Genomic DNA, 27,578 nt, shown 5'->3' with positions numbered 1-27,578 from the left:
TGCTGCACACCAACACAGATATTTATATATTTTATAGAGCAGCTCACATTTTGCAGTGACCGACACCTAACAACGCTGGTTTCAGTGCGTCCCTTACTTTGCGTACATCTGCCAATTCATATAGCAATTCCAGATCTCAGAATAATTCCTCTCCATGTCTGCCTGTTAGCGCTCACTGAAAAAAAAAGTTTTAAAAAATAATATGTGTCACTTTCTACGGTAGGAAACATTTTCCATGGAACCGTTAACTATACACCACCCGGACAAAAAAACAATACACAACGGTATGTAGAAAATCGCCACAATATCCACAGAATGAGAGAAAAGTCTGAGAAAGTTTATACATTATCATCCTGAAAAAGCTTGGGGGTCTCCGCGGACGAAGCTGCTCGGAAACACAGGGAATACGATCCCACCTTAATTGCTCTTTAACATTAATTGATTTCATACCATTTTCTTGCAAAACGCACAAATCAGTTAAGATAGGAAACCGCAGCGGTATTTTACACATTAGCAAATCATTAACTTACTGGGACTATTTCTACAGAAAAATAAATACTGATTAAAGGGTCTCGAAATATGAGACTATAACAGTTCCATTTACCAATCCGCCACGTGATTTCATGAATATTTCAGTGGAAGAAATATCAGGTGCAAAGAAAAAATAATTACATTATTTCCCAAATTAAACACCCGGTTTAATGTAACGACCCAGGGTCTCGCATAGGATTTAACAGCTGATCGTACTCTTCTCACAATTAACGAAAGAGGGAAAAAATATTCTATCAGCAAATTTAATTATCCAGGATTCAAACGAAACTACACAATGAGATCCTGGTGTTTTAAGTCTCTCGCCCTCATGTACTATGTCCAATTACCTTGGGCAGAACGGTATTGATGAAGCGGGCTACATGTTGTTTTTGTTCACTTGCTTCTAATTTGTCTTAAGAGTCTCAAATGTCAGTTTCCAAACACTATGTTCTAGATGTCTTCCCTATAGGATGTTAAAATCTTATTTTAACACACAAAGTTAAGAGACAAAGGGGTTGACTCAATTCAACGCAAATTGAATAGCGCCAGGAGGGAGCTCCCAGGGCTATTCAATTCAGTGCAATGTTAAGTTGGAGAATGCCGCTTCTCGCCCTTTAAACATGGTGTTTACTCGTGAGAACCGGCATTCTCCAACTTAAGTGCTGGGCGCGATGCTGTTCCTGGCGCACAAAGGGCAGAAAACAGCATTGCGCCATGAGTTTTGTCAGATTATTACGTGCACTCCAGGAGGGGTACGAGAAGAAATCCTCAACTATGGCATAACATTGCACTGAATTGAATAGCTCCGGGAGCTCCCTCCTGGCGCTATTCAATTTGCGTTGAATTACATTGACCCCAATATATTATTTTAATGAGATTCGGATTAGGTTAAGGGGTTCAGGTTTGAGTTAGTCTTACCAAAAAAGTACATTGTCAACATTGTGACCATGTCAACACTTCATTGTAAATAAAAGTCAATGCCGACACACAGTAATATACCAAATGCGGATCGAGTTAGCATGATATAAAATAGTATGACATTTTGTAGTCCAAAACACAGTCATTCAAATATATGTTTATATATCATGTAAATACACAATCTCATTTGGCAGACGGACGGTGATACATAGTAGTCCGCAAAGTGTCACATACTATAAAACTGTGGTCACCCTAAAACCAAATTAATTTTGCCCCCTCGCTGCCGAGCATTTCCCTCATCCAACCAGTGACTGATCCCTTTCTATAATAAGTACTCAGTGCTTCAATGACAGCGTATATGACTGGATCCCTCGCCACGTTCCGTGGTACTAGAGGACACCCCCACAGTCCCGCCTCACTCTTCGATACGAAGTTGCAAAGCGGAAAACAATTCCGTTTCTCCTATTATCATGAAGGACAATAGCGGTTATTTAGTTATGGCTGAAAGCTACTTCCCTCTATGAGGATGGCGAATAGTTTCCTCAACAAATTATGGTCTGAAAGTTTGTGTTTATAATGAGACGTGATATAACTTGTCCAAACGAAGCTTAAAAACCTGTCAAGAGAAATGAAACCAGCTGGAAACCCTAACAATTCCGAGCTAAATAGCTGAAATTCATGTATTGTGGTCATTGGCAGCCGTTCAACAATGATATCTAGGAATTCCCTGCCGTATATCTCAATATATTCATAATAGAGAGAACATTCAGCTCACATCCAGAAACGTCTCCATGAGAATTGATGGTGATACGGCTATAAGGAGTGTATATCACACGTGAGATTATTGCTGGCTCTTGGGGGGGTCTGTCAAGCGCTGGACACCCGTTCACGGTATCCCACAATGGTATACACGGCACTGTGTCACTGACAGCGTCACAGTCCAACATGTGACAGGGGTTAAATAGACTGCTGGACAGATGGTGGGTGGGAGACCCACGTCAGCAGACGCTGCACGCCAGGATAGGCCTCTCTCCACTTCCAGCACCAAGTGTAGGGTGAACTTTCAGGGGCAAAAAGCTCAGTGTCTGCACCGTCTGTGGGATAGGGATTATAAATAGCTACATCGCAACTGTGCATCAAGACAATAAATCTCCGCACTGCCCCTCTCACTTTCCAGCGTTCCTCACCGGGGGGGGGGGGGGCTAACGTGCAGATATACATGTACAAAGCTTCGATTTCACAATCTGTACACTAACACCCACACTGCGTGACCTGGCACTTTAGCGCTTCCTGTGGAACGGACAAAGTAGTGAAGTGTGTGACTGTTTGATTCGCAGACATCGGACTATTTTCTATATTATAGAGAAATCCCAGATATATAATAATAATAATAATAATAATTATTATTATTATTATTATGTTCCAAGAAGCCATCGTACTCTTAGTGACTGGACAGGCTACAGTCTAATGAACATAAGTAAAAGGTAGGGAAACACACAGAGAATTCAGGGGGGTACTCACAGAGCGATCGCTGCTTAAAATCTAAGCAATCTGACTCTCCCTCCCCCCCCCCCCCCCCCCCGCACACGTCTCTCCCCAAATCGGGCCGTGAATACGGCCCTTTAAAGAAACATGGGCCAGATTTATCAATCCTTGGACATTGATAAATTGCACGGTAATAATGGGGTCTATTCATGAAGCAGTGAAAAGAGTGGGGAAGTGAGCCAGTGGAGAAGTTGCCCATGGCAACCAATCAGCTGCTCTGTATGATTTTATAGTATGCAAATTATAAATGTTACATGAATGCTGATTAGTCACCATGGGCAACTTCTCCACTGGCTCACTTCTCCACACTTTTCACTGCTTCATAAAGAGATCCCAAAAAATGACAGTTAGGAGCTGATTGGTTGGCACTTTATCACCATATAATTTATCACTCTCCAAGGTTTGATGAATCTGAGCCAAAGTACAGTAGCAAACAATTCATGTTACAAAATATATGTGCGTGCGTATAATTATGAAAATATACACACACGCACACAATGAATCAAGTGAAAAGTGCCCGTGCGTCTGTGAGTCGGCTCTGGGAATTGTTTAAATCAGGTAATGAACAATCTTCTTAAACTGTGATTAAGCCACAAAACTAATTGACCTGCCCCAATAAATGTCAAAGAAATTATTCTTGAAACAATAACCAAATATGAATAAAAATCTCTGCAGAATAATCCTAGCAATAAACCGCACCAATAAACAATGGTCCCCAATTAACCTGCAGCTGTAAAAATAGACAAAATCTGTCTCAGGCTGGAGGCTGCTTAAAAGCGGGATTGTTACAGACTATTTGCTTAAGGAAGGCTGGGTCCTCGGCCTTAATCAACCAATAAATTATTTCCTGCAATTACATTAAATAGAAAATTATCTTCAAATTGGGAGTGTTAATTGAAAATCAAAATTCAGAGTGAAGTTTAGAAATTACACGCTGAATATAATTAGCCAGGAAAGGCTTCACCTCTGTTTTCTAAACAAGCGTCGGGTGATCGCCCTGCTGACCGCGGGTGGACGTGATGCCGCTGGGTTTTCCACCCAAAACGTAAACAGAACCTGGAATCCATTAATTACAAAAATAAAAACGCAGTATGTGTTATACATTAAACCTGCTGGTTTATAGGATAGAAACTATTTGTAGTATCTACATTAATGCACAATAAACCCCTTGTAATGTATTTTCCTATGGTATACAAACATGGCACTATACACACGTCATGTCCAAGCACAAGTTTCCAGACTGGCCCCTTGGCTTCATATAGACAACCATATCTATCTATAGCTACATATCTATATCAATATGCACAAAATGTAACCTTTATCTGGCGAACTAATATAACATATGTCACCAACAATAACCAGGTACGTCACATTTACATAAAAAGTCCAACAATAGCAACTTCTTCTTCACAAATCTGAACCAGGCACAGACTGATATAAAAACACCTACACTGGAAATCGGAGACCCAGTGCTATGTAAGGGATAACGGTGTATTCGCATAACCATATTTTTCTTGCACGTGCAGCTCTGTACTCAATAACACATCTCCTGATCAACTCTGTGCTGCTGGGGAACCCTGCTCGTCCCAATATATAACACTTGGCTTCCTGCTGCCTCCATTCCCCTTCTCACATGATGTCTCTGCCCGTCACATGCAGCCCTGTCCTCACTGATACATCACTCCTCTCCTTATAAACTCTGTGCTGCTGGTGACCCTGCTCCTTTCCCTATATAACTCTCAGTCTGTGACTTCCTGCTGCCTCCATTCCCCACCTCACATCATGTCACTGCCCCTGTCACATGCAGCCCTGTCCTCACTGACACATCGCTCATCTCCTGATATACTCTATGCTGCTGGGGACCCTGCTCCTTCCACTATATAACTCTCAGTCTATGGCCTCCTGCTGCCTCCATTCCCCTCCTCACATCATGCCACTGCCATTGTCAAATGCAGCCCTGTCCTCACTGACACATCACTCATCTCCTGATATACTCTGTGCTGCTGGGGACCCTGCTCCTTCCACTATATAACTCTCAGTCTGTGACTTCCTGCTGCCTCCATTCCCCTCCTCACATCATGTCACTGCCCCTGTCACATGCAGCCCTGTCCTCACTCATCCATCACTCATCTCCTGATATACTCTGTGCTGCTGGGGATCCTGCTCCTTCCACTATATAACTCTCAGTCTGTGACTTCCTGCTGCCTCCATTCCCCTCCTCACATCATGTCACTGCCCCTGTCACATGCTGCCCTGTCCTCACTGACACATCACTCATCTCCTGATATACTCTGTGCTGCTGGGGACCCTGCTCCTTCCACTGTATTACTCTCAGTTTGTGACTTCCTGCTGCCTCCATTCTCCTCCTCACATCATGTTACTGCCCCTGTCACATGCAGCCCTGTCCTCACTGACACATCACTCATCTCCTGATATACTCTGTGCTGCTGGGGGACTCTGCTCCTCCCACTATATAACTCTCAGTCTGTGACTGCCTGCTGCCTCCATTCCCCTCCTCACATCATGTCCCTGCCCCTGACACATGCAGCCCTGTCCTCACTGATACATCACTCATCTCCTGATATACTCTGTGCTGCTGGGGACCCTGCTCCTTCCACTATATAACTCTCAGTCTGTGACTTCCTGCTGCCTCCATTCCCCTCCTCACATCATGTCACTGCCCCTGTCACATGCAGTCCTGTCCTCACACATCACTCATCTCCTGATATACTCTGTGCTGCTGGAGACCCTGCTCCTCCCACTATATAACTCTGTCTGTGGCTTCCTGCTGCCTCCATTCCCCTCCTCACATCATGTCACTGCCCCTGTCACATGCTGCCCTGTCCCCACTGACACATCACTCATCTCCTGATATACTCTGTGCTGCTGGGGGACTCTGCTCCTCCCACTATATCACTCTCAGTCTGTGACTGCCTGCTGCCTCCATTCCCCTCCTCACATCATGTCCCTGCCCCTGACACATGCAGCTCTGTCCTCACTGATACATCACTCATCTCCTGATATACTCTGTGCTGCTGGGGACCCTGCTCCTTCCACTATATAACTCTCAGTCTGTGACTTCCTGCTGCCTCCATTCCCCTCCTCACATCATGTCACTGCCCCTGTCACATGCAGCCCTGTCCTCACTGACACATCACTCATCTCCTGATATACTCTGTGCTGCTGGGGGACTCTGCTCCTCCCACTATATAACTCAGTCTGTGGCTTCCTGCTGCCTCCATTCCCCTCCTCACATCATGTCACTGCCCCTGTCACATGCAGTCCTGTCCTCACACATCACTCATCTCCTGATATACTCTGTGCTGCTGGGGACACTGCTCCTCCCACTATATAACTCAGTCTGTGGCTTCCTGCAACCTCCATTCCCCTCCTCACATCATGTCACTGCCCCTGTCACATGCAGCCCTGTCCTCACTGACACATCACTCATCTCCTGATATACTCTGTGCTGCTTTTTTACCATTCAAATTATATGATTGCCTTTCAGGTTATTTCTTCCTTCCAATTCAAAAATGACCCTCACAAAAGAGTCGTCTTTACATGTAATATCTCTAATATTGCACACAACCTACTCTTCATGGTTAGCGCTTGTCCACAGCAGTTGTCCTGCAATCTTAACCGCTGAGTGTATAGTATATGGACCACGATGTGCGCTGTAACCTTTGATAGGTATCCGTGTACAGTGTATACATATTATCATTCTGATGGGCCGAAGAGGGTGTCTCCCATTACCGAACAGTCGCTCACTGACAATCACAGCACTATGGCAGCCCAGGTCTACACAATGTTAACGTGGCGTTTTATGCTTTAAGGACATTGTATCTCCCAGGAATTGCGCAGACATCATTTCACTTCCCTGATCTGCAACCCGTCAGATTCACTCCATAATTTACATCAATTCTGCAAATGAATACTAAGTGACTGCACCACAAGTCACAATGATTATCCGGAACATCTTCCACTAAGAAAGAAGGACTTTGGTACTGAACACGAAAGGCTTGAAAGATTGTTCCTGAAAATAATTTGTAGGGACTCTTAAGGGATATATCCATTATTTAGAGGCTCGCACCATTATCTGCAAGAAGAGAATTACAAGCTCTCTTTGTAGAACTCCACAATCGCAAATTCTCAACCCTTTTTTTTTTTCTTTTTAAATTCCATCTTTTCTTCCCCAGCAGATTAACCCCTTTATTGGCAGCTATTAATCCTCCCAGTCCTGAGCAGACATCAGGGAGATAATCTGAGACACAGGTTCCATCGCAAGACAAAAAAACATAGACACAAATGAGGAATATTTCAAGATAAGTTGTTGGTTCCATAAAATGAAGCATACAGGCAGAATGGGTTCAGACTGATGAAAAAGAATCTATAGTCTATCGATAATCTATTACTGGGTACACTTCATGCAGAATTCATTATACAGTGCAAAGTGACGAGCAGGGCCCTCGCACCTCTAAATGGGGTCAATCCAATTAGGAGCAATGTGCCGAATGCCAGGTGTTAGTTGCAGTTTTCGCTGGAAAATTCACATTCAAATTCTTTTTACAATTCCATTAGAAACTGGCACTGAACCCGTCACATTTCTCCGTTCGCACCACTGTGGGTGAGCGATGGTAGGGAAAGGCCTTATTCTAAGGTTAAAATGTCAGGACACCATACAGAAATCCTTGGACAACCCCTTCCCTAATGACAGATATATATTTTTTTTTTTGGGGGGGGGGGGTGTTAAAATAAATGGCCTCAAATTACCCACAAAATCAACTATTTTGTTGCTTTACATATCCCAAAGTATTTTTTGTACATATTTGCAATTTATTATTCTTTAAGTCACCTCAAAGTAACCCAAAAGCATATTCTTTCCTACTTTTTTTTTTTTGTATGAAAGTAAACGAGAAAAAGTTTGTTTTTATCAGGCATTTTCAATGGTATTGGAGAATTCTTGGGAGCGCATTCGTGCGAAGTCTACGAGTTTCATGAAACAAACTGGCAACTCGCACCTAACTGGATTGACCCCAACGTCTGTTAGTCATTACCCAGCCTTGTTTTAGTAATGTTTTGTTCTCAACTGTAAAGTGCAACAGAATAAGCTGCCACTATATAAATAAACGGTAATAAAGATATTGCTGATTGGCTGGGCAGTGTGGGGACAGAGACCCCCGTTATCTGACAGGCCATTGAACAGATGTTAAGGAGGATATATACTGTATTGGGGAAGGGGGGGGGGGGGGTATAACATCTATCTGCTGCACATTAGTCATACCGCTTCCAGGCGGCCATCTTGTAACCTGCGTTATTGCACATGAGTACGCATGTACTCACGCTGTGCGGTCTGAAAGGGCCCAGGGGAAATATTCTGGGTCAATGAGACCCGGTATTTTAACCCTGGTAGCGACCAGGGTTAAATGCGGTTTTAACCCTGGTCGCTGGTTGCAGGGTCGATGTGACCCGTTTTCCATTCACACTATATGGACAGGTGGCGCTTGGAGATCATGTGATCTCCAGGCGCCACCTCTGCATGAGTCACCGCTGATGTCACCAACCCAGCAATATGCCGGGTTGGGGATGCCACTGTGAAAGGGGCCGAGGCGCCGCACCCAGGAAGCACAGCGTACGGCTCCTGGGTGCGACCCGCCATTGGCGGTCTGAAAGGGGTATCAACGAAACACAGATACTGCATGTATATGCCTTATAATAACAAACCAGAGGTGGCTGAGGTCCGGTGAACGCAGAGCGGTATAACGGACATACGGTAATATCGGCAGTCACTGTAAGAGCGGAAACTATGTATCAAAGCTTGGAAAGTTCCAACCAATTATCTTGTGTCATTTTTCAAACACAGCCTGTAACATGTCAGATAGGAGCGGATTGGCTGGGACTTTATCCCTCTCCAAGTCTTCATCAGTATACCCCTAAATGTTTCCGAGGTCTGATTATTAACTTATATCTACTGAAACAGGATACAATAATCCACTTATAGGGTGAATGCGGAGAGCCAGAAATTGTGATGTCATTGTCTGTAATCTTCTGCAGCCATATGGGCGAATTAAATGAAAGGGACATTTCTCAGAACTGTTATTCAAATCGTCATATTTACCTAAATCTAACCCTAATCAGGCGTTCTACGACACCCTCTGCTTCACCCGCCTATCCTCCTGAAAAATGTTCCGTACACTTTACACAACAATATACAGAGCGGCGTAAAGAAAACAATTTCATTTGCACAGGTGGAATTTACCAGTCGTGTCAGCATAAGAGGCTGATTCTAGACAAATATTCCTTTCAGACTATTTTCCAATAAATAACGTGTGGGCATGAAAGTAACGGGGAGATATATTTCACGCTGACAGGCAGCACAGTACATCACTCTACTTAGTAATTAACATTATGTAGAAATAGTAAATTATATTATTTCATTCAGGAGCATATTAGGTTCTTAAATGGAAAAAAAAAAAAAAGTTTGGTGTTGCGATGACGTGGTTATTTCCAGTTGTGTCTCCGATGAGGCCGCTTGTGTGAAAATAAGCGGCAACAGCTGAGATGATCTGCAGAGCAGTGCAATGTGTGGCAGAGATATACCGCCTCACCCCTGTAATAACGACCACACGGCTACACCGCCGCAAGAACCTCCTGTGCCTTCCATATTATATTCGCATCAATTATGCATACAACTTCTATAGTACAATGGGGGTCATTCCGACTTGATCGATTGCTAGCAGTTTTTAGCAGTCGTGCAAACGCTAAGCCGTCGCCCTCTGGGAGTGTATCTTAGCTTAGCAGAAGTGCAAACGAAAGGATCGCAGAGCGGCTACAAAAAAAAAATTGTGCAGTTTTAGAGTAGCTCCAGACCTACTCAGCGCTTGCGATCACTTCAGACCATTCAGTTCTGGATTTGACGTCACAAACACGCCCTGCGTTCGCCCAGCCACGCCTGCGTTTTTTCGAACACTCCCTGAAAACGGTCAGTTGACACCAAGAAACGCCCACTTCCTGTCAATCACTCTGCAGCCAGCAGTGCGACTGAAAAGCTTTGCTAGACCTTGTGTAAAAATGCATCGGCCGTTGTGAAAGTACGTCGCGCGTGCGCACTGCGCCGCCTATGCATGCACAAAAGTGACGCTTTTTCACTTAATCGCTGCGCTGCGAACATTTTTCACTAGCGATCAACTCGGAATGACCCCCAATGCCCAAATAATTTTTGTTTAAATAAAATACAGCTTGAATGTCACCGAAAATGGGATCATAACCCCCAAAATAACTTAATGTGATCGAAATCTAAAATGGGGATAAAGATCATTTAAGAAATAATTCTTTTTATATTTAAAGCAAAATTGTGTGAGTAAATATGATCTTATAACTCAGCTAAAAGGCCCTGGGACAGTTTTGAGTGGCCAGGTAACAGGTGTTTATAACGCACATAAAACGCTGGCCTGCCGTCCTGTCAAAGTGTTGGCGCGCTCCCAGAATGCACTGCACTTTACACACTGGGAGCGTCGCCAAGTACAATCGTGGCTCTGCTGACAGGTTTGTTGAGACATCTTCTGAACAAGTGGATAAGGGATTTATACTGACAATGACGGCTAGGGAGGACACTTGGATATAGGAATGGCGTGGGGACGGAACATGACATATAAGCAAACTGAGGTGAGAGGGATGCAACCAGGTTGGGAGGAAAATAGCGGGCGGTAGAAAGGCTCGATATTGACGGAGGTGTCGGGGAACGCAGGAACGCGTTAGGAAGCCAAGGTAGAAGAGAGGGGAAAACTTATGAGGGGAACGCGGACAAAGGTAGAATGTAAGAAACACAAAGCAACAGTATAACTTCCACACTATACACATCCTGATCTACACCGGTCCAGTAATTGTGTAATTGTAGATGACCGCACATTCAGAGGATAACCCAACCACTATGTGGCACATCTATGGATATAAACAGGACAAATAGCACAGTGAAAATCCCTCAAAATCAGCAGGACCTGACCACTGGACATAATACATCTATACACAGGACACTACACCCCCAACATGACCTGACCACTAGCCATGACCATAATACATCTATTACACCCTATACAGACATAGGACCCTACACCCCCAACATGACCTGACCACTGGACATGACCATAATACATCTATTACACCCTTTACAGACATAGGACACTACACCCCCAACATGACCTGACCACTGACCATGCCTATAATACATCTATTACACCCTATACAGACATAGGACACTACACCCCAACATGACCTGACTACTAGCCATGACCATAATACATCTATTACACCCTATACAGACATAGGACACTACACCCCAACATGACCTGACCACTAGCCATGACCATAATACATCTATTACACCCTATACAGACATAGGACACTACACCCCAACATGACCTGACCACTGGCCATGACCATAATACATCTATTACACCCTATACAGACATAGGACACTACACCCCAACATGACCTGACCACTAGCCATGACCATAATACATCTATTACACCCTATACAGACATAGGACACTACACCCCAACATGACCTGACCACTAGCCATGACCATAATACATCTATTACACCCTATACAGACAAAAGACACTACACCCCCAACATGACCTGACCACTAGCCATGACCATAATACATCTATTACACCCTATACAGACATAGGACACTACACCCCAACATGACCTGACCACTAGCCATGACCATAATACATCTATTACACCCTATACAGACATAGGACACTACACCCCCAACATGACCTGACCACTAGCCATGACCATAATACATCTATTACACCCTATACAGACATAGGACACTACACCCCAACATGACCTGACCACTAGCCATGACCATAATACATCTATTACACCCTATACAGACATAGGACACTACACCCCCAACATGACCTGACCACTAGCCATGACCATAATACATCTATTACACCCTATACAGACATAGGACACCACACCCCAACATGACCTGACCATAATACATCTATTACACCCTATACAGACATAGGACACTACACCCCCAACATGACCTGACCACTAGCCATGACCATAATACATCTATTACACCCTATACAGACATAGGACACTACACCCCCAACATGACCTGACCACTAGCCATGACCATAATACATCTATTACACCCTATACAGACATAGGACACCACATACCCCAACATGACCTGACCACTGGCCATGACTATAATACATTATTACACCCTATACAGACATAGGACACTACACCCCCAACATGACCTGACCACTGCACATGACCATAATACATCTATTACACCCTATACAGACATAGGACACTACACCCCCAACATGACCTGACCACTAGCCATGACCATAATACATCTATTACACCCTATACAGACATAGGACACTACACCCCCAACATGACCTGACCACTAGCCATGACCATAATACATCTATTATACCCTATACAGACATAGGACACTACACCCCCAACATGACCTGACCACTGGCCATGACCATAATACATCTATTACACCCTATACAGACATAGGACACTACACCCCCAACATGACCTGACCACTAGCCATGACCATAATACATCTATTACACCCTATACAGACATAGGACACTACACCCCCAACATGACCTGACCACTGGATATGACCATAATACATCTATTACACCCTATACAGACATAGGACACTGCACCCCAACATGACCTGACCACTGGATATGACGATAATACATCTTTTACACCCTATACAGACATAGGACACTACACCCCCAACATGACCTGACCACTAGCCATGACCATAATACATCTATTATACCCTATACAGACATAGGACACTACACCCCAACATGACCTGACCACTGCACATGACCATAATACATCTATTACACCCTATACAGATATAGGACACTACACCTCCAACATGACCTGACCACTGGCCATGACCATAATACATCTATTACACCCTATACAGACATAGGACACTACATCCCCAACATGACCTGACCACTGGCCATGACCATAATACATCTATTACACCCTATACAGACATAGGACACTACACCCCCAACATGACCTGACCACTGGCCATGACCATAATACATCTATTACACCCTATACAGACATAGGACACTACACCCCCAACATGACCTGACCACTGGCCATGATCATAATACATCTATTACACCCTACACAGACATAGGACACAACACCCCCAACATGACCTGACCACTGGACATGACCATAATACATCTATTAAACCCTATACAGACATAGGACACAACACCCCCAACATGACCTGACCACAGGACATGACCATAATACATCTATTACATCCTATACTGACATAGGACACTACACCCCCAACATGACCTGACCACTGGATATGACCATAATACATCTATTACACCCTATACAGACATAGGAAACTACACCCCCAACATGACCTGACCGCTGGATATGACCATGATACATCTATTACACCCTATACAGACATAGGAAACTACACCCCCAACAGACTGATCTCTGGACATGACCATAATATATATATTACACCCAATACAGCATAGGACGTCACAGCTTTGTGGGCAAACTCAAATGACTGAGAGACCCAATGAAACGCGTTGAATTGCTTCTGGACCTCCTATATTGAACTAAGATAGGCATGCTCTATTGCTGCTTTTTATGCGTACTGCATTTTAAACTAATTCTTCTTTTTTGTATTTTAGTTTTATTATGGTATTGTGTGTAATAAATCTTTATTGATATCATTTTGCTTTACAAAATCCCTTCCAACTGAATTAGCACTTAAGGAGGTATTATTGCACTTTATATGTACACTTTTTTCACTATTGCAGAATAATTATTTTGGATGAAGCTCACACCCCGGAATAGAGGGGAATGCTAATTTAACATGTAACACTTACACTTTCTGGGTTTATTATACATTTATTAAGGTGCGTCATTACGACGGACGCCGTTATCATCCTCTGTTATATATATATATATATATATATAGATAGTTAAGATAGATAAGATAGATTAGATAGATAGATAGATAGATAGATAGATAGATAGATAGATAGATAGATAGATAGATAGATAGATAGATAGATTTCTCTTTCGCCTGGAGTGCCAGCTGCTTCCTTCTATCTACATTGCACCTCACGGTGAGAGTGAGGCACCCGGCCAGTTGTCTGTATATTACTTGCGAGTGCCGGACCTTTTCTAAAGTCTATATAAGTCTATATACATACACACACACACATACATATACAGTATAATGAGCACATGGTACACCCATTAGATGACCTGTAAACACACCATTGTTCCCAGCCATAAAAGTCGATGGCTGAAGTCTGATATTGTTTTCTTTTTCTTATTTTTGCAGCAGGAGGAAATGTGATGAGGACACATGTCCCAGTCATAGGACTATAAAGGCAACGGCTGGAAAGCAGCTCGCAGGAGCGAATGGACAGAGGTGTCTGCGTGATGTAAGATTATCAGCAGGAGAAACAACTCACAGGCCAAGAGATTCCTGGGCAGGAGCGACCGACACAGGGACAGGAATCCTGCCGGCTATATATAGGAGACCGTGTAATAAGAGATCACAGCAACCCTCCGTTGTTCCTGCCAGAGACATTAGGAGTAATACATGACATACATGTAAACACGCATGACAGAGAGCAGTATGGGGCTAAAGGTTCTCCAGCACATACAGCAATATCACCATGTCTTCTGTCACCCGGACACTCTCTATCAGGGCACGTGGCTCCTCTGGATGCCCGCAGAGCCCCCCCACCGCCACCGATCTCAGCTCCACAATACACACAAATTCCAAAACATCAATAAAGATAAAAAAACAATGGTGATATCTGATATTCCAGCCCTGGGGCAGCGCAAATCTCACCTGCTTTCAGTCGCCCTCAATCGCACAATTCTGTTGGAACATGCAGAGCAGCTTTAAAATCAGGTCTTACAACTGCAATATGTACACAGAACATTCCTAAATATAGGGTCAGAATGGATACACTGCAATGACAACACCTGCCCGACGTGCCCAAACAGGCAGCGCAACAGGCAGGGAGCACGCACAGGAGAGACACCCTGCAAACTGCGCTCACCCCCCAACCCCCACTTACTGGGGTCACCTACTGACCGACATGCCCAAACAAGGCAGCGCAACAGGCAGGGAGCACGCACAGGAGAGACACCCTGCAAACTGCGCTCACCCCCCAACCCCCACTTACTGGGGTCACCTACTGACCGACATGCCCAAACAGGCAGCGCAACAGGCAGGGAGCACGCACAGGAGAGACACCCTGCAAACTGCGCTCACCCCCCAACCCCCACTTACTGGGGTCACCTACTGACCGACATGCCCAAACAAGGCAGCGCAACAAGCAGGGAGCTCGCACAGGAGAGACACCCTGCAAACTGCGCTCACCCCCCAACCCCCACTTACTGGGGTCACCTACTGACCGACATGCCCAAACAGGCAGCGCAACAGGCAGGGAGCTCGCACAGGAGAGACACCCTGCAAACTGCGCTCACCCCCCAACCCCCACTTACTGGGGTCACCTACTGACCGACATGCCCAAACAGGCAGCGCAACAGGCCGGGAGCTCACACAGGAGAGACACCCTGCAAACTGCGCTCACCCCCCCCCCCAACCCCCACTTACTGGGGTCACCTACTGACCGACATGCCCAAACAGGCAGGGAGCTCGCACAGGAGAGACACCCTGCAAACTGCGCTCACCACCCCCCATCCCCCACTTACTGGGGTCACCTACTGACCGACATGCCCAAACAGGCAGCGCAACAGGCAGGGAGCTCACATAGGAGAGACACTCTGCAAACTGCGCTCACCCCCCAACCCCCACTTACTGGGGTCACCTACTGACCGACATGCCCAAATTGGCAGCGCAACAGGCAGGGAGCTCACATAGGAGAGACACTCTGCAAACTGCGCTCACCCCCCAACCCCCACTTACTGGGGTCACCTACTGACCGACATGCTCAAACAGGCAGCGCAACAGGCAGGGAGCTTGCACAGGAGAGACACCCTGCAAACTGCGCTCACCCCAAACCCCCACTTACTGGGGTCACCTACTGACCGACATGCCCAAACAGGCAGCGCAACAGGCAGGGAGCTCGCACAGGAGAGACACCCTGCAAACTGCGCTCACCCCCCAACCCCAACTTACTGGGGTCACCTACTGACCGACATGCCCAAACAGGCAGCGCAACAGGCAGGGAGCTTGCACAGGAGAGACACCCTGCAAACTGCGCTCACCCCAAACCCCCACTTACTGGGGTCACCTACTGACCGACATGCCCAAACAGGCAGCGCAACAGGCAGGGAGCTCGCACAGGAGAGACACCCTGCAAACTGCGCTCACCCCCCAACCCCAACTCACTGGGGTCACCTACTGACCGACATGCCCAAACAGGCAGCGCAACAGGCAGGGAGCTCACACAGGAGAGACACTCTGCAAACTGCGCTCACCCCCCCCCCCCCCCAACCCCCACTTACTGGGGTCACCTTACTGTGGCCAAAATACCCAAATGCAAGTTATCACTTGCAGCTTAATGGGTGTTCGCAAGTAGTGTTACGCAGGGGCGCGTGTTGGCGGAACAGCGGACTTTGCAGAGCTGTGCATATGCATAGACCCGTCTAACTCGAGATGAGTCTCTTGCAACAGATACAGGGCTGGTGTAACTGTGCGCTGACATTGATGACTCTTTTTTGCACAAGTGGACTCACAGCTGTGGTGCGGCCTCACAGATGCATGTAACTGGACATATGGATATGCATCTACCGTACACCCGGCGCAAGTGCACCTCTCACTCCGCGCCCTGTGACACAAAATAAATTCAACGATTTAGGTAACGTTAGGAACAAATCCAGTTACTGGGCGACCAACTTACACCCGGAAGTTAAAATTTTGTGTGGCAGAAAAAGGGGGGGGGGGGGGGGGGGGGAGGGGGGAGTGTGTAAAATATATCTGAATCAGTCACCATAGTGGCAGCTTTGTTCCTCAGAAGACTCTACATCAGTCTCTTAGTGGCAACCAATCAGCTGCTACGTATCATTTTATAGAATGCACTGAAGTGTTATTTCAGTGCTGATTGGTTGTCATGGGCAACTTCTCCAATGGCTTATATCTCCACTCTTGTCACTGCTTCATTAATAGACTTCTTTATCTCTCCCCAAGGCTTAGTAAATAGACCCCATTGTCTCTGCGCTACATGAAGTTACTAAGCTATAAAAGCACAATAATTATTTTACAGACACAAGAGATCATCATGTTCCGATAACCGTGTTCTCCAGATTTCTCAGATTTACACTTCGCTAGCAGTATTGTGCACACTCCCCACATTGAACCTGGTGGGTTTAGCAGTGTGAGGGTTAAGTGGTAACAGTACTGTGTAATACTTGAATTAAAGTGTATGCCTGTTACTGCAGAGCAATGCTGGAATTCCATCCAGTACCTGGCCCCGCGTGTCTCCAGGCTCTTGCATAAGGAGAGACCAGTATCTCCAACGCTAAGGTGCTCCCTGGAAACGGCCTCAGGTTCAGCCAACGTCATCCACAGAGCAGGAATAAAGGCCCTCATTCCGAGTTGTTCGCTCGCAAGGCGAATGTAGCAGAGTTACACACGCTAAGCCGCCGCCTACTGGGAGTGAATCTTAGCTTCTTAAAATTGCGACCGACGTACGCGCAATATTGCGATTACAAACGAGTTAGCAGTTTCAGAGTAGCTCCAGACTTACTCTGCCTGTGCGATCATTTCAGTGCTTGTCGTTCCTGGTTGACGTCACAAACACACCCAGCGTTCGCCCAGGCACTCCCACCGTTTCCCCGGCCACTCCTGCGTTTTTTCCGGAAACGGTAGCGTTTTCAGCCACACGCCCCTGAAACGCCGTGTATCCGCCCAGTAACACCCATTTCCTGTCAATCACATTACGATCGCCGGAGCGAAGAAAAAGCCGTGAGTAAAAATACTTTCTTCATAGTAAAGTTACTTGGCGCAGTCGCAGTGCGAACATTGCGCATGCGTACTAAGCGGATTTTCACTGCGATGCGATGAAAAATACCGAGCGAACAACTCGGAATGAGGGCCAAAGTACAATGCAGCATCTGGATTTCACATGCATCTGATCAAACCTGGACTCACGAGTCTTAGCAGAAGCAAATGTCCTTTGTACTTCTACCAGTTGTGTATCAGTCACCGGCCTCTGCTACAGGGCACAAATAATTCTGGCTGCATTATTAAAGCCATCACATACATGACTCAGTTCTACCAACAAACGGAAAGATTTACATTTAGGCACCAGAGACGGAAAATGCTACTTTCAGACACATGAAACCCAGTTGTAAATCTCACTAAGGGGGAGATTTATCAAAGCCTGGAGAGTGGTAAAGTGGAGAGAGAAAAACCACCAGCCAATCAGTTCCTGTCGAGTCACAGGCTGTGTATGAAAAATGACAGTTAGGAGCTGATTGGTTTGTACTTTATCCCTCTCAATGCTTTGATGAAGCTCCCTCTATATGCATCATATCACCGTGTCGGCGAATTCTAGAGAACTGGCCGACACATCAGCACTCAGATTGTGGATGAATAGTGATTTAATGTCACCAGTCAGCCACATAAGGTCCGTCCTGGCTGAGGAGCCCGTGTATTCTCCTGTCCTCGGGATATACAACAAATGTCATTTTCTGCACCCTCCAGTTCTCCAGATATCAAGGCTGCAATGAAGCTAATTAGTGTCTGATTAAATAATCCTGTATTACAGCAGGAAATGAATCCAGCCAGCAGGTGCCTAAAAATATGTTCCTGCTAAATATAAACTCTAATATTTTCTAATTGGACTGATCACAAATGTTACAATGGGAATGGGACAAGAATACATACAATACGCTGCAAGGAGACGTATCAGAGTAAACGGCGTTAAAGAAATATCTACTGACCTCTGATCATATCACACTGATCCCCAGTACTGTGACCCCATGCACCCTGATGCCTACACTGTGACCCACCAGCACCCTAACCCCTACACTGTGACCCACCAGCACCCTGACCACTACACGGTGACCCATCAGCACCCTGACCTCTACACTGTGACCCACCAGCACCCTGACCCTCTACACTGTGACCCACCAGCACCCTGACCACTACACTGTGACCCACCAGCACCCTAACCCCTACACTGTGACCCACCAGCACCCTGACCACTACACTGTGACCCATCAGCACCCTGACCTCTACACTGTGACCCACCAGCACCCTGACCACTACACTGTGACCTATCAGCACCCTGACCCCTACACTGTGACCCACGAGCACCCTGACCCTCTACACTGTGACCCACCAGCACCCTGACCCTCTACACTGTGACCCACCAGCACCTTGACCCCTACACCGTGACCCACCAGCACCCTAACCCCTACACCGTAAACCACCAGCACCCTGATCCCTACACTGTGACCCACCAGCACACTGACCCCTACACTATGACCCACCAGCACTCTGATCCCCTACACTGTGGCCCACCAGCACACTGACCCCTACATTGTGACCCACCAGCACACTGATCCCCTACACTGTGACCCACCAGCACACTGATCCCTACACTGTGACACACCAGCACCCTGATCCCTTACACTGTGACCCATCAGCACCCTGACCCCTACACTGTGACCACATGCACCCTGACCCCTACACTGTGACCCACCAGCACCCTAACCCCTACACTGTGACCCACCAGCACCCTAACCCCTACACTGTGACCCCATGCACCCTAACCCCTACACTGTGACCCACCAGCACCCTAACCCCTAAACTGTGACCCACCAGCACCCTGACCCTCTACACTATGACCCATCAGCACCCTGACCCCTACACTGTGACCACATGCACCCTGACCCCTACACTGTGACCCACCAGCACCCTAACCCCTACACTGTGACCTCATGCACCATGACCCCTACACTGTGACCCACCAGCACCCTAACCCCTAAACTGTGACCCACCAGCACCCTGACCCTCTACACTCTGACCCAGTAGCACCCTGAACCCTACACTGTGGCCCACCAGCAGCATGACCCTCTACACTGTGACCCACCAGCATCCTGACCAATACACTGTGACCCATTAGCTCCCTAACCCCTAAACTGTGACCCACCAGCATCCTGACCCCTACACTGTGACCCATCAGCACACTGATTCCCTACACTGTGACCCACCAGCATCCTGACCCTCTACACTGTGACCCACCAGCACCCTGACCCCTACACTGTGACTCACCAGCACCCTAACCGCTAAACTGTGACCCACCAGCACCCTGACCCCTACACTGTGACCCATCAGCACACTGATTCCCTACACTGTGACCCACCAGCACCCTGACCCCTACACTGTGACCCACCAGCACCCTAACCGCTAAACTGTGACCCACCAGCACCCTGACCCTCTACACTGTGACCAAGTAGCACCCTAACCGCTAAACTGTGACCCACCAGCACCCTTACCCTCTACACTGTGACCCACCAGCACCCTGACCCCTACATTGTGACCCACCAGCACCGACCCTACACTGTGACTCACCAGCACCCTGACCCCTAAACTGTGACCCACCAGCACCCTGACCCCTACACTGTGACCCACCAGCACCCTTACCCTCTACACTGTGACCCACCAGCACCCTTACCCTCTACACTGTGACCCACCAGCACCCTGACCCCTACACTGTGACCCACCAGCACCAACCCTACACTGTGACCCACCAGCACCCTGACCTCTAAACTGTGACCCACCAGCACCCTGACCCCTACACTGTGGCCCACCAGCATCCTGACCCTCTACACTGTGGCCCACCAGCATCCTGACCGTCTACCCGGTCATCCCCCAACACACTGATCCCCTACTGTGATCCACCAGCACAATGATCCCCTACACTGTGACCGCCACTCAGGATCCAGGTGGTCACCATTCCGATGCCGGGATCCCTACATCCTGACCCTCTAGTATGATTCTCTAAACCATAAACCCAAACACTGTGACCGTCCTACAATGTGAAACACCAGGACCCTGACCCCGTACAATGACACACCTACATCCTGACCCACAATCACCCTGACCCCTTGTACTGTGACTCCTGTACACGCCGACCCACCAACACCCTGACTATATACTACACCTTAATCCCCTACACTATGACCAACCAGCACCCTAACCCCTACACCGTGACCCACCAGCACCCTGACCACTACACTGTGACCCATCAGCACCCTGACCTCTACACTGTGACCCACCAGCACCCTGACCACTACACTGTGACCTATCAGCACCCTGACCCCTACACTGTGACCCACGAGCACCCTGACCCTCTACACTTTGACCCACCAGCACCCTGACCCTCTACACTGTGACCCACCAGCACCCTGACCACTACACTGTGACCCACCAGCACCCTGACCACTACACTGTGACCTATCAGCACCCTGACCCCTACACCGTGACCCACCAGCACCCTAACCCCTACACCGTAAACCACCAGCACCCTGATCCCTACACTGTGACCCACCAGCACACTGACCCCTACACTGTGACCCACCAGCACCCTGATCCCTTACACTGTGACCCATCAGCACCCTGACCCCTACACTGTGACCACATGCACCCTGACCCCTACACTGTGACCCACCAGCACCCTAACCCCTACACTGTGACCCACCAGCACCCTAACCCCTACACTGTGACCCCATGCACCCTAACCCCTACACTGTGACCCACCAGCACCCTAACCCCTAAACTGTGACCCACCAGCACCCTGACCCTCTACACTATGACCCATCAGCACCCTGACCCCTACACTGTGACCACATGCACCCTGACCCCTACACTGTGACCCACCAGCACCCTAACCCCTACACTGTGACCTCATGCACCATGACCCCTACACTGTGACCCACCAGCACCCTAACCCCTAAACTGTGACCCACCAGCACCCTGACCCTCTACACTCTGACCCAGTAGCACCCTGAACCCTACACTGTGGCCCACCAGCAGCATGACCCTCTACACTGTGACCCACCAGCATCCTGACCAATACACTGTGACCCATTAGCCCCCTAACCCCTAAACTGTGACCCACCAGCATCCTGACCCCTACACTGTGACCCATCAGCACACTGATTCCCTACACTGTGACCCACCAGCATCCTGACCCTCTACACTGTGACCCACCAGCACCCTGACCCCTACACTGTGACTCACCAGCACCCTAACCGCTAAACTGTGACCCACCAGCACCCTGACCCCTACACTGTGACCCATCAGCACACTGATTCCCTACACTGTGACCCACCAGCACCCTGACCCCTACACTGTGACCCACCAGCACCCTAACCGCTAAACTGTGACCCACCAGCACCCTGACCCTCTACACTGTGACCAAGTAGCACCCTAACCGCTAAACTGTGACCCACCAGCACCCTTACCCTCTACACTGTGACCCACCAGCACCCTGACCCCTACATTGTGACCCACCAGCACCGACCCTACACTGACTCACCAGCACCCTGACCCCTAAACTGTGACCCACCAGCACCCTGACCCCTACACTGTGACCCACCAGCACCCTTACCCTCTACACTGTGACCCACCAGCACCCTTACCCTCTACACTGTGACCCACCAGCACCCTGACCCCTACACTGTGACCCACCAGCACCAACCCTACACTGTGACCCACCAGCACCCTGACCTCTAAACTGTGACCCACCAGCACCCTGACCCCTACACTGTGGCCCACCAGCATCCTGACCCTCTACACTGTGGCCCACCAGCATCCTGACCCTCTACACGGTCATCCCCCAACACACTGATCCCCTACTGTGATCCACCAGCACAATGATCCCCCCTACACTGTGACCGCCACTCAGGATCCAGGTGGTCACCATTCCGATGCCGGGATCCCTACATCCTGACCCTCTAGTATGATTCTCTAAACCATAAACCCAAACACTGTGACCGTCCTACAATGTGAAACACCAGGACCCTGACCCCGTACAATGACACACCTACATCCTGACCCACAATCACCCTGACCCCTTGTACTGTGACTCCTGTACACGCCGACCCACCAACACCCTGACTATATACTACACCTTAATCCCCTACACTATGACCCACCAGCACCCTAACCCCTACACCGTGACCCACCAGCACCCTGATCCCTACACTGTGACCCACCAGCACACTGACCCCTACACTATGACCCACCAGCACACTGATCCCCTACACTGTGGCCCACCAGCACACTGACCCCTACATTGTGACCCACCAGCACACTGATCCCCTACACTGTGACCCACCAGCACACTGATCCCTACACTGTGACCCATCAGCACCCTGACCCCTACACTGTGACCACATGCACCCTGACCCCTACACTGTGACCCACCAGCACCCTAACCCCTACACTGTGACCCACCAGCACCCTAACCCCTACACTGTGACCCCATGCAGCCTAACCCCTACACTGTGACCCACCAGCACCCTAACCCCTAAACTGTGACCCACCAGCACCATGACCCTCTACACTATGACTCATCAGCACCCTGACCCCTACACTGTGACCACATGCACCCTGACCCCTACACTGTGACCCACCAGCACCCTAACCCCTAAACTGTGACCCACCAGCACCCTGACCCTCTACACTATGACCCATCAGCACCCTGACCCCTACACTGTGACCACATGCACCCTGACCCCTACACTGTGACCCACCAGCACCCTAACCCCTACACTGTGACCTCATGCACCATGACCCCTACACTGTGACCCACCAGCACCCTAACCCCTAAACTGTGACCCACCAGCACCCTGACCCTCTACACTCTGACCCAGTAGCACCCTGAACCCTACACTGTGGCCCACCAGCAGCATGACCCTCTACACTGTGACCCACCAGCATCCTGACCAATACACTGTGACCCATTAGCCCCCTAACCCCTAAACTGTGACCCACCAGCATCCTGACACCTACACTGTGACCCATCAGCACACTGATTCCCTACACTGTGACCCACCAGCATCCTGACCCTCTACACTGTGACCCACCAGCACCCTGACCCCTACACTGTGACTCACCAGCACCCTAACCGCTAAACTGTGACCCACCAGCACCCTGACCCCTACACTGTGACCCATCAGCACACTGATTCCCTACACTGTGACCCACCAGCACCCTGACCCCTACACTGTGACCCACCAGCACCCTAACCGCTAAACTGTGACCCACCAGCACCCTGACCCTCTACACTGTGACCAAGTAGCACCCTAACCGCTAAACTGTGACCCACCAGCACCCTTACCCTCTACACTGTGACCCACCAGCACCCTGACCCCTACATTGTGACCCACCAGCACCGACCCTACACTGTGACTCACCAGCACCCTGACCCCTAAACTGTGACCCACCAGCACCCTGACCCCTACACTGTGACCCACCAGCACCCTTACCCTCTACACTGTGACCCACCAGCACCCTTACCCTCTACACTGTGACCCACCAGCACCCTGACCCCTACACTGTGACCCACCAGCACCAACCCTACACTGTGACCCACCAGCACCCTGACCTCTAAACTGTGACCCACCAGCACCCTGACCCCTACACTGTGGCCCACCAGCATCCTGACCCTCTACACTGTGGCCCACCAGCATCCTGACCCTCTACACGGTCATCCCCCAACACACTGATCCCCTACTGTGATCCACCAGCACAATGATCCCCCCTACACTGTGACCGCCACTCAGGATCCAGGTGGTCACCATTCCGATGCCGGGATCCCTACATCCTGACCCTCTAGTATGATTCTCTAAACCATAAACCCAAACACTGTGACCGTCCTACAATGTGAAACACCAGGACCCTGACCCCGTACAATGACACACCTACATCCTGACCCACAATCACCCTGACCCCTTGTACTGTGACTCCTGTACACGCCGACCCACCAACACCCTGACTATATACTACACCTTAATCCCCTACACTATGACCCACCAGCACCCTAACCCCTACACCGTGACCCACCAGCACCCTGATCCCTACACGGTGACCCACCAGCACACTGACCCCTACACTATGACCCACCAGCACACTGATCCCCTACACTGTGGCCCACCAGCACACTGACCCCTACATTGTGACCCACCAGCACACTGATCCCCTACACTGTGACCCACCAGCACACTGATCCCTACACTGTGACCCATCAGCACCCTGACCCCTACACTGTGACCACATGCACCCTGACCCCTACACTGTGACCCACCAGCCCCCTAACCCCTACACTGTGACCCACCAGCACCCTAACCCCTACACTGTGACCCCATGCAGCCTAACCCCTACACTGTGACCCACCAGCACCCTAACCCCTAAACTGTGACCCACCAGCACCATGACCCTCTACACTATGACTCATCAGCACCCTGACCCCTACACTGTGACCACATGCACCCTGACCCCTACACTGTGACCTACCAGCACCCTAACCCCTACACTGTGACCCCATGCACCATGACCCCTACACTGTGACCCACCAGCACCCTAACCCCTACACTGTGACCCACTAGCACCCTAACCCCTACACTGTGACCCCATGCACCCTAACCCCTACACTGTGACCCACCAGCACCCTAACCCCTACACTGTGACCCACCAGCACCCTGACCCCTACACTGTGACCACATGCACCCTGACCCCTACATTGTGACCCACCAGCACCCTAACCCCTACACTGTGTCCCACCAGCACCCTAACCCCTACACTGTGACCCCATGCACCCTAACTCCTACACTGTGACCCACCAGCACCCTAACCCCTACACTGTGACCCCATGCACCCTAACCCCTACCCTGTGACCCACCAGCACCCTAACCCCTAAACTTTGACCCACCAGCACCCTGACCCTCTACACTATGACCCATCAGCACCCTGACCCCTACACTGTGACCCCATGCACCATGACCCCTACACTGTGACCCACCAGCACCCTAACCCCTAAACTGTGACCCACCAGCACCCTGACCCTCTACACTGTGACCCAGTAGCACCCTGAACCCTACACTGTGGCCCACCAGCAGCATGACCCTCTACACTGTGACCCACCAGCATCCTGACCAATACACTGTGACCCATTAGCCCCCTAACCCCTAAACTGTGACCCACCAGCATCCTGACCCCTACACTGTGACCCATCAGCACACTGATTCCCTACACTGTGACCCACCAGCATCCTGACCCTCTACACTGTGACCCACCAGCACCCTGACCCCTACACTGTGACTCACCAGCACCCTAACTGCTAAACTGTGACCCACCAGCACCCTGACCCCTACACTGTGATCCATCAGCACACTGATTCCCTACACTGTGACCCACCAGCACCCTGACTCCTACACTGTGACCCACCAGCACCCTAACCGCTAAACTGTGACCCACCAGCACCCTGACCCTCTACACTGTGACCAAGTAGCACCCTAACCGCTAAACTGTGACCCACCAGCACCCTTACCCTCTACACTGTGACCCACCAGCACCCTGACCCCTACATTGTGACCCACCAGCACCGACCCTACACTGTGACCCACCAGCACCCTGACCCCTAAACTGTGACCCACCAGCACCCTGACCCCTACACTGTGACCCACCAGCATCCTGACCCTCTACACTGTGACCCACCAGCACCCTGACCCCTACACTGTGGCCCACCAGCATCCTGACCCTCTACACTGTGGCCCACCAGCATCCTGACCCTCTACACTGTGGCCCACCAGCATCCTGACCCTCTACACTGTCATCCCCCAACACACTGATCCCCTACTGTGATCCACCAGCACAATGATCCCCTACACTGTGACCGCCACTCAGGATCCAGGTGGTCACCATTCCGATGCCGGGATCCCTACATCCTGACCCTCTAGTGTGATTCTCAAAACCATAAACCCAAACACTGTGACCGTCCTACAATGTGAAACACCAGGACCCTGACCCCGTACAATGACACACCTACATCCTGACCCACAATCACCCTGACCCCTTGTACTGTGACTCCTGTACACGCCGACCCACCAACACCCTGACTATATACTACACCTTAATCCCCTACACTATGACCCACCAGCACCCTAACCCCTACACCGTGACCCACCAGCACCCCGACTATATACTACACCTTAATCCCCTACACTATGACCCCCAACACTGTGACATACCTACACACTGACCCCTAATATTGTGACTCTCCTATACTCTCATACCCCAACACGCTAAACAACCTGCAATCTGACCCATCAACATGCTACTGTAGTTCTCTACACCCTGGCCCTCTATACTATGAGCCACCTACATCGTGTCCCACCAGCACCCTGACCCCTACACCGAAAAACTCTCCTAAACCCTCATCCCCTACACAATGACTCCCCCCACACACACACACCCTGACCCATACATAGAGCTCTCCACATGCTAAGTCCCCTACAG

General features: G+C 49.2%; 1 protein-coding gene across 13 annotated transcripts in view; it reads right to left on the bottom strand.

The window, feature by feature from the left end:
* Nucleotides 1–27,578, bottom strand: part of SOX6 (SRY-box transcription factor 6) — a 560,806-nt gene that overhangs the window by 373,594 nt on the left and 159,634 nt on the right. For 2 of the 13 annotated variants that reach the window (XM_063946465.1, XM_063946466.1), the window contains one exon: nt 98–175. The exons of 10 other annotated variants lie outside the window; for them this stretch is intronic. In XM_063946465.1, coding sequence (XP_063802535.1) covers nt 98–156 — 59 coding nt within the window. In that variant the 5' untranslated portion in view covers nt 157–175. Of the gene's footprint in view, nt 1–47; nt 176–27,578 lie in introns of those variants that run through there. One more of the 13 variants, XM_063946472.1, reaches the window with a different exon arrangement.

This window comes from Pseudophryne corroboree, chromosome 11 (genome assembly GCF_028390025.1).
Source record: "Pseudophryne corroboree isolate aPseCor3 chromosome 11, aPseCor3.hap2, whole genome shotgun sequence".
Lineage (NCBI taxonomy): Eukaryota > Metazoa > Chordata > Amphibia > Anura > Myobatrachidae > Pseudophryne > Pseudophryne corroboree.
Note: the sequence above shows the minus strand (reverse complement) of the source record. Positions and strands in the feature narration are given on the sequence as shown.